Source organism: Chenopodium quinoa, unplaced genomic scaffold (genome assembly GCF_001683475.1).
Source record: "Chenopodium quinoa cultivar QQ74 unplaced genomic scaffold, ASM168347v1, whole genome shotgun sequence".
Lineage (NCBI taxonomy): Eukaryota > Viridiplantae > Streptophyta > Magnoliopsida > Caryophyllales > Amaranthaceae > Chenopodium > Chenopodium quinoa.
In genome coordinates, this window is record NW_018744080.1 from 934,147 (window position 1) to 947,839 (window position 13,693).

The 13,693-nt window shown below is 35.8% G+C and overlaps 3 protein-coding genes across 3 annotated transcripts; all 3 read right to left on the minus strand.

Moving 5' to 3' along the window:
• Positions 1-3,775: 3,775 nt before the first annotated feature.
• Positions 3,776-6,446, minus strand: LOC110691639. The gene is made up of 3 exons (XM_021868592.1): positions 6,373-6,446; positions 6,152-6,268; positions 3,776-4,224 (listed from the first exon to the last, which is right to left on the minus strand). Exons 1-3 carry the CDS (start codon positions 6,439-6,441, stop codon positions 3,808-3,810), a joined length of 603 nt encoding a protein of 200 aa, XP_021724284.1. The 5' UTR covers positions 6,442-6,446; the 3' UTR covers positions 3,776-3,807.
• Positions 6,447-6,512: 66 nt separating this feature from the next.
• LOC110691640 lies at positions 6,513-7,509 on the minus strand. Its single transcript, XM_021868593.1, has 2 exons — positions 7,024-7,509; positions 6,513-6,887 (listed from the first exon to the last, which is right to left on the minus strand). Exons 1-2 carry the CDS (start codon positions 7,257-7,259, stop codon positions 6,758-6,760), a joined length of 366 nt encoding a protein of 121 aa, XP_021724285.1. The 5' UTR covers positions 7,260-7,509; the 3' UTR covers positions 6,513-6,757.
• Positions 7,510-10,105: 2,596 nt separating this feature from the next.
• Positions 10,106-11,110, minus strand: LOC110691344. Its single transcript, XM_021868263.1, has one exon. The coding sequence runs from the start codon at positions 11,108-11,110 to the stop codon at positions 10,106-10,108; it is 1,005 nt and encodes a 334-aa protein (XP_021723955.1).
• Positions 11,111-13,693: the final 2,583 nt, after the last annotated feature.

A 13,693-nucleotide genomic window follows, 5' to 3' on the forward strand; every position in this document is an offset into this window, starting at 1 on the left:
AATCGACTATTAAGTTCAAAACCATATATCCTTAACTTGTATTTTAAAGAGTAAAAAAATAGCATTTACATGCTTTTCTTATAGAGTCTAGATGATTCTCTAGAATAAAATTTTAATACATATTACAAGATGAAAAACAAAGAGAAACAAACAAAGGAATAATGAAATTTTGCATCAATTTGTTCTTGGGTACCCTATGACTCCTATGAGTAGTTAGGACTCTCAGGTGTTAAATTTTAGTTTTAGTTTGGATTTTGATCAAGTCCAGTGCAACGTACATTTATACTTAGTATTGTTGTTAAGTCTAATATGATCATCTAATATAAAGTTTGGTAGCTTGAACCCAATGTAAAAATCCAAAATAATAAAATACGGAGTAGCTTTTTTTTCCCCCTCTCTTTGTATATTGATCTAGGGGCTTTATTTTTTATTTTTTAATACTCTGTAATTAAACCCAATGTAAGAAGAGCTGAGTTATCCAATGCAGGCAAGCTTGAGCTCAGCTTAATTCAACTCAACAATACAAAGAAATATAGTAAATCATTAAACTGATACTCATTAGATGCAGAGCATATAACATTATTAGGATGCATCATATTAGAATCTCACCAGAAAAGTGGTATCTTCTCTTCTAACAAATAACGATAAACCTTTAAGATAGGTTAGGATTGATAAGAGTACTACTCACACCTCCTTTCCTTCAAATATAGAATATACATCCAGAGCCTAGCACAAAGGCATTCTACTCCCTTTAAAAAACATGTACCTTGAAAAATTGCACCTTTTAAAGTTGTGGACTCTCATTTTACGCTCTTAATCCCAAAATTATAATCGAAGTTTAGATGTCATTTGCATATCATAACAATGAATCTAATAGCAATGTTGAAAGCCACCTTTGTAAAATTCTTCAATCCCCAAAATCAAAATCAAAATACAATATAAAGATCATAAATAAAAATCCTAAAAAATCTTATAGGAAAAAAATTAAAGTACCTTTTGATCAGATTTGTGGTAGCGCTTAAATGGACAAACCACAAAGTCACTGACAAATATTCATGAAATGATCAAATTGAAAGAATAGAAAGAGACATGAGGGGCTTCCTGTTGAATAATTTTGAGAATTGGAGACAAAATGACAAGTTAATAATTAATTTACTTAGGCAAAGGTGATGTAATTTAATTATATAAGAATATTAAAGCAAAAGAAAATAAGAACAATGGTGAAGGAAGGATGGCTTACGAAAGAAGCTTGATTTTCAGCCCTCTATGTGCCCGGTCAGCCGCCCGGTATGGGTGGTGGTCGCCCGACCGGGCGCGAGAGGGTGTATCTGAAAACCTTCTCAGCCGCCCGATCGGGCAGTCACCGCCCGATAGGGCGCGAGAACGGTGATGCAAATTGCTGGGTTTCTCGCCCGATCGGGCCACCACCGCCCGATAGGGCGCGAGAGCAACCCATTTCCGTCACTCCGATTCGCCCGATCGAGCAGCAGCAGCCCGATCGGGCGCGTGTGTGGGCTGGTTGTTCAATGACGGTTATTTGTTATCGTTGATGGCAGTTTCTTCAAGGCTTTTGGTTTCATTTTTGTTTTAATATAAATATTTTCATAGGAACATATGTGTCAGTATCTTTTTGAAGAGGAAAAGTTGTTTTCTTTACTTTTCTTTCTTGAGAAAATCAATTGCAATATTTTTATCACCATCATAAATCCAAAAGCTTTTATACATTGAATTGTAATCATCCTACTTGTGATTGCAATTGTTCTTCGTTGTATCTCCTAAGTAAATTTCCGTGAAACCCGGTTGTAGTATAGGGTCGGAATTATACTTTTGGGAAAGTGATCCCGTTCACGCCTCGAAGATTTTACCAGTTTATTTTATTTGCTTTCTTTGTGACCCTTGTTAACCACAAAATCCCCAACAATCCAAAAGTATAATTTCTACAAAGATGGCAAATGTGAAGGGTATGATGACGAATTTCCAGAAATTGAACAAGTTCGAGGGTGAAGATCTTGGTATGGAGATGGAAACGAAGATGGTGATATTTCTTGTGGGATTACAAGAAAAAATGTTTGATGGAAGGTTTTCTCTAGTCAGTTATATGATTAAAGTCACTCCATTCAAGTAAGAGGTTTCTTATTTGTGATTAATATATATTTATATGTTTGATTATTTATCTCTATGGTTAATTCTTGACATGTTTAATTAATCTAAGTTTATTGATTATGTCTTGATTATTATTAGAGATATGTTGTCTTGTAATTATGCCATTAAAGATGATTGGTAAAAATCATGATGGTTGGTTAAAACCATGTAATTTAACATTGTTAATGGATGAACTAAGTATTATTATCGTTCATGAAATGGGTGTGAATTACGGTTTGTTTTTACATTGGTATTAAGATACTTTGGGTATTGTTAATATATTTACTATATAGACGGTTAATGCTTGTTGTGTATGGACGGTTTAATAGCCATGATTATTTTTTATACAAAGTATGTATTATTTTATCTTGTTACATGGGTTATCAGTTGATGGTTTGTACTTTGTATGACATAAGTGATGTCATTTCATGTATGACAGTTCTTTATAGCGGTTACTCATGTTATCATGTATGATGAATAATGTATGGTCTTATAATGTGTTACTCCATGGTACTTATTCATGAAAGGTTGAATGACCTTGTTTTCGATTTTGTGATTGTTAGTTTACATGCATGAATTAAACCAAGTAGTCTTTAATCATTGACAAAGATATATGTGCATGTATGCTGGCAGTTGTAATATGTCACTTGGTGATGTGATGGTATTGTATATCATGGCAAGTATATTCTTGTGATTAACATGTTATAGTTATTAGGTTTTAATGCCTTGTTGTATTGTTATAAAAGTTAGTGACATATGTTAAATTGATGATTAATTTGATTCAAGTTATTATTCTATGGTATAATAGAATAATAAAACTGCAATGATAAATTATATTGTATTTATAGTGAATTAATCACGAATTTATAATTCCTTGGTTCACTACTAGAAAACACCTTAATTGCGACGGAAAAAGTTCGTCGTAAACTATGTAAATTCCTTCGTAAAGTTGGTTTACGACGGAATTCCGTCGTAGATGGTTGTCGGAAAACCCTTTGTAGGAAAATGGCCATTTTACGACGGAAATTCCGTCGTAAACCAAATTTACGACGGAATTTACGACGGAAATAATATCGTCGGACTTGGAATTGGCCTTTGATGAAGTTCCGTCGCAAATATACATTACGACGGAATTTTCCCTCGCAAAATATAATTTGCGACGGAATTTTCCCTCGCAAAATATAATTTGCGACGGAATTTTCCCTCGCAAAATATGATTTGCGACGGAATTTTCCGTCGCAAAATATATTTTGCGAGGGAAAATTCCGTCGCAATGTATATTTGTACGATGGAAAATTCCGTCGTAAATCATATTTTGCGAGGGAAAATTCCGTCGCAAATTATATTTTGCGAGGGAAAATTTCCTCGCAAATATGTAAATTACAACGAAATGTTCCGTTGCAAATTGTATTTCCAGCCCAAAACAAATTTTTGTAATTTTCTGCATTTTCAAACCTGAATTTTTTTAATGATAAATCGACAAAAAAAATAAATATTGAGTCCTAAAATTGTTGTTTTTAAAAAATTAATTACCGACCTATGAAATTAGGGTTATGTACATATATATATAATAATTATGTCCTAGTACAAAAGATAGTCCACATTTTGGTATCTATACCAAACAAATGCTAGGTTAGAGTGATTCTATGCTAGACTAAAGCTAAGCTACGCAATCGCCTGGAAACCCTGGCCTGCTCCACCACCACCCGGGTCGTTCCTAGGGTCTCGATGCTGAGGATGAATGGTGGAACATGAGTCGTTGTTGTTGAGACGACTCATCATCTCATCGAAACTCTCCTTGTATCTCCTCTCCATTTCAGCCATTCGGGCTTCCATTTGAGTTTGGAGAGTTTGCACCCTGTGTTCCATCTGGTCTTGCATTTGAGAAATGACAGACGGCGTGTATTGCTGTGAAGAACGGGAACCTCGACCCTGTTTGCCATAGTAGAGCTCTGCACTTTGGCCAAGTCCCTTCACACGCCCCTTCTTATTGCGCCCACCCACCGACTCCCAGTACAACTCATTGGGACTCTTCTGAATCCCCTGACTCATTGTTTCTTCGAGCTTCTTCTGGTAGGTGTCCTACAAAATATTGAAGATAAAATAAAATACTGTTAAAAAAACAACCAACAATATGGAGTTATATCGCATACTTTTAGGTTCCTAAGGATAGAAATTAAGAAAATTAAGCACATAAGTCAATTTTCAACCTTCACTCATCCAAAATCATCCAAAATTGGGCTATATCGCTAAAACCATGCCTATTTTCTAAGTTTTCAAGCAAATGGACTCGTTCTTTCTTCTAAAATTCCAATATCAATTGCTTTTAAGTGCATAGGATAGAAATTAAAAGAAATAAGCACATATGTCAATTTTCAACCCTTACTCATCTAAAATCATCCAAATTTGGCCTATATGGCTAAAACCATGCTTATTTTCTAAGTTTTCAAGCAAATGTAAGGTTTCTTTCTTCTAACATTCCAATATCAATTTCTTTTAAGTGCCTGAGGATAGAAATTAAGAGAAATAAGCACATATGTCAATTTTCAACCCTCACTCCTCCAAAATCATCCAAATTTGGCCTATATGGCTAAAACCATGTCTATTTTCTAAGTTTTCAAGCAAATGGACTCGTTCTTTCTTATAACATTCCAATATCAATTTCTTTTAAGTGCCTAAGGATAGAAATTAAGAGAAATAAGCACATATGTCAATTTTCAACCCTCATTCCTCCAAAATCATCCAAATTTGGCCTATAAGGCTAAAACCATGCCTATTTTCTAAGTTTTCAAGCAAATGTAAGGTTTGTTTCTTATAACATTCTAATATCAATTTCTTTTAAGTGCCTAAGGATAGAAATTAAGAGAAATAAGCACATAAGTCAATTTTCAACCCTCACTCATCCAAAATCATCCAAATTTAGCCTATATGGCTAAAACCATGCCTATTTTCTATGTTTTCAAGCAAATGGACTCGTTCTTTCTTATAAAATTCCAATATCACATACTTTTAAGTGCCTAAGGATAGAAATTAAGAGAAATAAGCACAAATGTCAATTTTCAACCCTAACTCATCGAAAATTATCAAAATTTGGCCTATATGGCTAAAACCATGCCTATTTTCTAAGTTTTCAAGCAAATGGACTCGTTCTTTCTTATAACATTCCAATATCACATATTTTTAAGTGCCTAAGGATATAAATTAAGAGAAATAATCACAAATGTCAATTTTCAACCCTAACTCATCGAAAATTATCAAAATTTGGCCTATATGGTTAAAACCATGCCTATTTTCTAAGTTTTCAAGCAAATGGACTCGTTCTTTCTTATAACATTCCAATATCACATATTTTTAAGTGCCTAAGGATATAAATTACGAGAAATAATCACAAATGTCAATTTTCAACCCTAACTCATCGAAAATTATCAAAATTTGGCCTATATGGCTAAAACCATGCCTATTTTCTAAGTTTTCAAGCAAATGGACTCGTTCTTTCTTATAACATTCCAATATCACATAATTTTAAGTTCATAAGGATAGAAATTAAGATAAATAAGCACATATGTCAATTTTCAACCCTAACTCATCGAAAATTATCAAAATTTGGCCTATATGGCTAAAACCATGCCTATTTTCTAAGTTTTCTAGCAAATGGACTCGTTCTTTCTTATAACATTCCAATATCACATAATTTTAAGTGCCTAAGGATAGAAATTAAGAGAATTAAGCACATATGTCAATTTTCAACCCTAACTCATCGAAAATTATCAAAATTTGGCCTATATGGCTAAAACCATGCCTATTTTCTAAGTTTTCAAGCAAATGTTCTCGTTCTTTCTTATAGCATTCCAATATCACATACTTTTAAGTGCCTAAGGATAGAAATTAAGAGAAATAAGCACATATGTCAATGTTCGACCCTAACTCATCCAAATTCATCCAAAATAAGCATATATTGAGTTCTACTTTGCTAATTTGCCATATTTAAACTCATATAATAAGTGTTTACCGCAATCCTTTTTGCTTTGTTGTTGGCAGCCACTTGGCCTTTACCAGGCACTTCCTTGAAGTGTGTCTTCAAGAAAAGATCATGGGCATTTGGTAATTGGCCTTGGTTTTTTGCAGCCTTTATATGTACGTGCAGAAAATCAATGAAAACATGTTAGCCCACCAAAATTCATTAATAGACAAATGACATAATTGTTACTGGACATATTGTAGTAACCTTACCATCTTTTTAGCATGTTGTACAGATGACATTGAACCTTGAAAGTGGGTCGGTTCAACGACATTTTCCATGGATCCGCCTCTTCAGTTCTTCTTGTTTTGTTCCGACCGCTTCTGATATTTTGGATCGGTGGAAACAATTTTCATCATGCCTTCGTGGACATCCTTATTAAGCCATCTTGGTTTGCGACCATTCAGCCCGTGTGTGATGTTGTAGAACGTGTCACGTAGGCGATTTGCAAACTTTTCTTCGAAAGTGTCCTTCACTTGGTTGTTTAACTCAGGTGCCCACTTGAATTTTTTCTGCAAATCAAGAAAATGTCTTTATTACAAAATTCAACTCCATCAATATAATTTATAAAACATGTATTATGTTAGGTTAAAGTTATCATAAGTTGAACAAGTTCCAAAATTGCTCTCTCGAATCTTCATCAACCTCTCCATAATTCCTCCAAGGCTGAACATAGTAGCCAGTTAGCGAGTCGGAGAGCACATTCTTCACCGGCCTATCATCAAACCTATAATAAAGGATAGACATTCATGTAAGTAGATAATCAACAAAAAGTGAATAAAACATGGTTAAAGTAATACAAATTCACTTTATCAAAGTAAATACGAATTTAAGGATATTTCATTATACAAATACATACGCACCAAAGTGTGGAAGGGTCCAACTCTAGCAAGTCATTAGGATGCGGGTCCTGTAGCTCCTGTTCCTGAAGCTGCTGTTGCTCCTGTTGCCCTTGTACATTTCTGACGATTTCTTGAGAGGCCCCCAAATCATGTGCCTCCGCTTCCTCCATTGACTCATCCTCGTCAACACGTACAACCGGAGATTTCCCCTTAGACTTTCTCCTCTTGGACGTTTCTCCTTTATTTCCTCCTCCCATGATGACCACCTGAAAAAGTTATTAGTACCATAATCGCACATTGTAAATTCATAAATTAGATCCATAAGACATTAAAATAATAAAATGAGACCAAAAATGTAATGCAATATTACAAATCCGAGTAGTCATTAAAAACTAAACATTCGAAGACAATAGTAAAAGGAGTAACTACATATTCTCCTCTTCATTACTCTTATCACTACTACCACTATCATTATCACTATCATTATTACTATCACTAGTGTCATCTAAAAATACGTCGATGTCCTCTTCTTCGTCACTGTCACTGGAGCCAATGCTTTCTTCTTCATCTTCATCGCTTGAGATAATAAAGCCATCGTCATCATCATCATCACTATCAAGTTCATAGTCTAGAATGTCATTTGGTGGACAAAGCGTTGCATGTACTTGTGGGGAAGGACCCTGCAAAAACTCTAAATCCACTGGAGCATCAATCACCGACCTTGCTTGAGTTCTAAATACAGCCCACCATTGAACCCGATCACGTTTAAGGCTAGGGTAAGATGCATAATACACTTGAGACACTTGGTAAGATAAGACAAATGGATCATACTTGGGATACTTCTTAGTATGATTTACTTCAACAAGCTTGTATTGTTCATGAATGTTCATTCCTTTACCACAATCCATCCAACTACAACTAAACAAAATAGTCTTGTACTCTTTTTCGGGACCGGTGTAGACAAGTTCAATTATGTCGTTTAAAATGCCAAATCACTCTCCACCGTCCTCACTTGAGACACACACCCCGTAATTCATCTTAGATTTGTGTTTGCCATAGGACTGTGTGTGGAAATTAAAGCCACCGACAAATATTTGGTTCCAAGTTCGAACACGCTTGAAAGGCCTCATAGACAATGCTCGCAACACATCGGAACTTGGTTTTTGTTCTCTCACCTATAGCCGTTACGAATACAAGCGTCACACTAATTGAAATGAAATATATTATATTATATTATCACAAATTAATCGAGATGCAATGTTCGAAAGGTATTATCACCTTGTGATGAAACCAATCAGGGAATTCACTTTTGCATTTCTCCATGACATCTTCTCGACGCAAATAAGTTCGAGTACTAAGAATGTAGTCTTCAAACTGCCTAATAGATTAATGACACATGGTTAATCATTGCAGCAATTATATTAAATTTAAGGGATTTTCAAAAGTTTATCGTAAACATATATACCTTTCGTATTCACCAAGAATGTCGGTATTTCTTAAAACGAACAAATGAGCACGTTCGAGTTCCTTGTCATCTAAATACCGAGTTTTACCCAAATTTGACACACGACCCTTATCCACCGTGAACAGCTCTGGGATTTCATCGTTGTCAGCCGGGGATTCCACATCAGCATTCACATTTCGACCTAGATCTCGTGTTTTTGTGTCAACTGAGGGCTGAAAGTAATTGGAGCAGAAGTTTGATATCTCTTCAGTGAGATAAGCGTTGCATATGGAACCTTCAACACGAGCCTTATTACCAATTTTTCGTTTCAGGTGATTGAGGAACCTGTAATTATGTTTATGTAGCCGTAGAAGTATAAGTAACGGAAATCAATGAAAGAGATGAAAGTAAGAGTTGAGAAAGGACTTTGTTTTTACCTTTCAAAAGGATACATCCACCGATATTGAACAGGTCCACATAACTTGCCCTCATATGGCAAATGAATTGGTAAATGCTCTATGGAGTTGAAGAAAGATGGGGGAAAAACCTTCTCAAGCTTGCACAGGATCTCAGCTATGTTTTTTTCCAATCGCTCCATGTCGCTAACTGTAATTGTGTAGCAACATAAATCGCGAAAGAATTGGCTTATTTCTGTAATTGCATTCCATATATGGGTAGGGAGAAATTCTCTCAAAGCAGTGGGCAACAACCTCGCCATGAACACGTGACAATCATGACTTTTCATTCCATGTAACTTACCTGATTGCAAATCAACACATCGGCTCAAATTGGAAGCGTAACCATCAGAAAACCGCAGTTGTTTGACCCACTCGCACAAAACCTTTCTCTGAGCCTTGTCAAGAGCAAATGGAGCCTTTGGCATGAATTCTTTTCCTCTATCATCCTCTTGAAGATGTAGCCGGGGCCGTTTACAGTATTTAGCAATGTCATTCCGAGTTGATGGGGTGTCACAAGATTGCTTTTTCACGTCCATTATAGTGTGAATCAACTGATCAAAAAAGTTTTTTTTCAACGTGCATGACATCTAATTTGTGACGGACAAGCAGATGTTTCCAATATGGAAGGTCCCATAGAGTGCTTTTCTTGAACCACCCTTTTTTTTGCATTCTTGACACGTTTCAGTGCCTCGGGGCCATCTGTTGCTTTCGGGAGGTTTTTCACACATTCCCAAAGTTCCTCTCCTGACATGATGTGAGGTGGTGAACCTTTTTCGACTTTGTTTTTACAAAATGCATTTTTACTATTTCGAAAAGGATGATTTGTCGGAAGGAATTGACGATGGCAGTCAAACCAAGAAACCTTACCACAATTTTTGAGCCAAAATGCTTTGCTTTTCTCCATGCAATATGGACAAGCCTTCTTACCGGCTGTGGTCCAACCAGATAACATACCATAAGCCGGGAAGTCACTAACGGTCCATAGGATGGCTGCTCGAAGATTGAAATTTTGTTTTCTCGAAATATCGTAAGTATTTGCCCCAACTTCCCACAATTGTTTCAACTCGTGTATGAGCGGCTGCATGTAAACATCCAAGTTGCCCTTAGGGTTTTTAGGACCAGGAACGAGTAACGAAAGAAACATGAACTGTCTTTTCATACACATTGACGGAGGCAAGTTATAAGGGGTCAAAATGACAGGCTAGCATGAATACTGTCCCCCAAACTGACCATGTGGAGCAAATCCATCCGTACATAGGCCAAGTCGAACATTACGAGGTTCAGAGGCAAACTCAGGAAAGCAACTATCTAGGTGTTTCCACGCTTCACTATCGCTAGGGTGTGCCATTGTGCCTTGAACTCGAGGATTTTTAGCATGCCATGTCATTTCCTCAAAAATGTTTTTAGTTGCAAAAAGCCTTTGCAACCTAGGTGTGATAGGGAAATAAAATAGAACATTCAAAGGCACTAAGCTACCTTTAGAAGTCTTCTTGTATCGGTCGCTGCCACACACCCTACATGTAGATAATTGAGCATCATCTTTCCAAAACAACATACATCCTTTCAGGCATGCATGAATCTTTTCATGGGGAAGCTCTAACCCCTTAACAATTTTCTTGACCTCATAGAATGTCTCGGCCATGTGGTTGTTGTTAGGAATCTCTTCATTAACCAAAGAAGCAAATCCATCAACACATCTGTGCGGCAAATTATACTCACACTTTAGGCTAGTGATTCTAGAAGCCATCTCTAACACAGACAATGAACTCCCTTCGTACAACGGTTGTTCAGAAGCCCTTAACAAATCAAAAAATGGCTTGGCTTGTGCATTAGGCTCCTCCTCTAATGAAATAGGTGGCTCTTCGGAATGGCCTTGATCTTGAGACTGACCAAAGGCATCCAAAACCATTTCACGATATTCATTTGACTCCCTTCTACGAGTTCCTGGAAACCCTTCCCCATGACACATCCACTCGTAGTAATTAGGTAAAAAACCGCTGCGATACAAATGAAGTTTGACCGTATCTGGATCCCAGAGACGTTTGTTTTTGCATTTAAAACATGGACACCTAACTTCATTCGGGTTGCTACTCTCGGAATGATCTTCCACATATTTAAGGAATTCATCTACCCCCTTCAAGAACTCAGGATTAATAGAATTCCCAACCTTCCTTTCGTACATCCAGCTACGTTCTTTTCGTTTCATGATTACAAGTTCTACACAACTAACACATATGCCATTAATCACATTAGTCATAAAGCACAATATATATTCATTATAGACCAAACTGTTATGGAAATGCAAATGAGAAGAGAAATGATTTCCAAGGGTCCTTATCACTCCAACCTAACCCATCCTTGTACGTTCAATGTCACTAGTGAATGTATGCCAGAATTTCAATTCTATGGAAAATCCGGCAGCATCTCCCTATAGTTCCCCAAGTACACAATATAGGCGATTAGAAACACCTATATATGTACCTAGAGAACATTGTAGAGAAATGACAAGCAAGGATCTTCCTTAGAATTAAAACAAAGGAATACATTCACCACCTAAGTGAGAATAAACGTACAAGGACAGTCCCAAACGGGGACTATTCAAGACATACTCCTAATGTGTATGCCTTGAACGGGTATCTAGGCATATGATTATGCAAATGATTTTTTTAAAAAATATATATACTTAACTAACATACATATTATTAAACAAATATATCAAGATTAAACTAAACAAGAGAAACAAATCAAACCAAACCAAAGTAAACTAATATATCATATTAAACTAAACCAAACCAAACTACCGTTTTATATATTAAATTAAACTAACATATTTCTAAAAAAACTAAACTAAATTAAGATACTTTATATTAAAATAAATTAAACTACAACACATTATATTAACATAATATTAACTAAACTACATTATGTTAAACTAAACTAAACCAAACTAACATTGTTTATTTTAAAGATCAAGGGAGCAATTAATTAATTATAAGATTTATTTAAAAATATATATACTTAACTAACATACATAATATTAAACAAATATATCAAGATTAAACTAAACAAGAGAAACATATCATAACACCATACTATTAATATAAATAAAAATAATGCCTATTTTTAACCAAATAACCTAACATACATAATTAAAATAAACTAAACTAAACTAACAAAAATGTTAACATTATAAATTAACACGTATAATTAAACTTGATTTAACTAAGTTAATATTTTTATTCAAAATAAACAAAACTAATGCCTATTTTTAACCAAATAAACTAAACTAACATATTTCTATATACAATTAAATTTATATATTTCACTAACATGTCATTCATCAGCTAAACTAACAATTTTAAGTTTTATAATGTCATTAAACTCTAGATCTACCCTTTTTATTGACAATTACACCAAAAAAATCCACACTTATAACAAATAAATTTAATTGACATATAATTTAGAGTGTGTAATGTGAGATTCAATTAATTAAAGTGTTTTACAAAATAAAAAAATAAAAAAAACAAAAAAAAAAAAAACTGAAAACAACCACAAAACTTACCACCTACGCACAGTGGCCGGAGGTTGTGGTGGTGGTTGTGGTCGTCGACCCAAAGGTGGCGCCTGTCAACCCAAAACAGGTAAGGGTTAGTGTTAAAAAAAAATTAATAAAAACCACAATTCACTTACCGTCGGCAGGCAAGCAGTGGTGGAAGAAGGGAAAGGGGCGGTGGCGGTGGCAGAGAAACCACAGGGGTCGGTGGCGGTGGCTGGACATAGTTAGGGTTAGGTTCTTCGAATATTAAAAAAAAAAAAAAAAAAAAAAAAAAAAACAAAGTGCGGCACTTACCTCAAGGCGCACCGACGGTGGATGAAGGGGAGAAATTCCGGCGCCTCAGGGCGGTGGCGGTGGCTGGACATAGTTAGGGTTAGGAACCTTAAGGTTCTTCGAAAATTAAAAAAAAAATAAAAAAAACCAAGACACTTACCTGAGGTGCGCACCGACGGCAGACGACGGCGGTGGCGCGGCGGTCTTCCTCTTTCTCCCTTCTCTTCCCCTTTCATTCTCTCTCTTCTCTTCCCCTTTCTTTCTCTCCCTTCTCTTCTGTTCTGTTCTAAGGCACGAGTTTTGGTCCTTTGTGTTAAATATTTTCCGACGGAATTTAATTTCCTCGGAAAATTTAAATTGCGACGGAAATTTCCGTCGGAAACCAATTTTCGACGGAAAATTCCGCCGCAATTTAATTTTTGCGAGGAAATTTAATTCCGTCGGAAAATTTGCGAGGGAGTTTCCATCGGAAGATCTATTATCCGTCAAAATAATACGAGGCACAAATTTCCGTCGTAAATTTCAAACTTTCCGACGGAAATTAAGGTCCGTCGGAAGGAATCCGTCGGAAATAAGGTGTTTTCTAGTAGTGGTTTTGAGGGTTATGAGTTATATGTTAAGAATGGTTGATTAATTAATGATAATGAATATTCTATGGTGAAATAGAATATAGGTATGTTTTGGGTGTTTTTATCCCTCGGGAGAGTTACAACACGAAGACTGATCCTGGGTGAGCTGTACCTGCAAAACAAATGGAGACACCAGTTGGGTGGTGCTCCGCCTCCGACGCACAAGTTAGAAACTTGAAGGGAGAAAAAAGGTGCGGAAATATAGGTGGGGATCTGCTCGGATTCCAAGCTAAGGATGTCTCTATCAAAGAGTAAAAAATGTGTAATAAATAGTAAAACGTGTCCTCAAAATGAGGGACATCTCCCTATTTATAGGGTCTTTGGGAATTGT

What these genes read in the sequence shown, in the direction of transcription:
- LOC110691639 (XM_021868592.1), bottom strand. Translation starts at nt 6,441, where the DNA reads ATGGAAAATGTCGTTGAACCGACCCACTTTCAAGGTTCAATGTCATCT. An exon ending in TACAACATGCTAAAAAGATG is followed by an intron (nt 6,269 to 6,372) that starts GTAAGGTTACTA and finishes GTACATATAAAG; the next exon opens with GCTGCAAAAAACCAAGGCCA. An exon ending in ACAAAGCAAAAAGGATTGCG is followed by an intron (nt 4,225 to 6,151) that starts GTAAACACTTAT and finishes AATATTTTGTAG; the next exon opens with GACACCTACCAGAAGAAGCT.
- LOC110691640 (XM_021868593.1), bottom strand. Translation starts at nt 7,259, where the DNA reads ATGGGAGGAGGAAATAAAGGAGAAACGTCCAAGAGGAGAAAGTCTAAG. An exon ending in TTGGACCCTTCCACACTTTG is followed by an intron (nt 6,888 to 7,023) that starts GTGCGTATGTAT and finishes CCTTTATTATAG; the next exon opens with GTTTGATGATAGGCCGGTGA.
- LOC110691344 (XM_021868263.1), bottom strand. Translation starts at nt 11,110, where the DNA reads ATGAAACGAAAAGAACGTAGCTGGATGTACGAAAGGAAGGTTGGGAAT.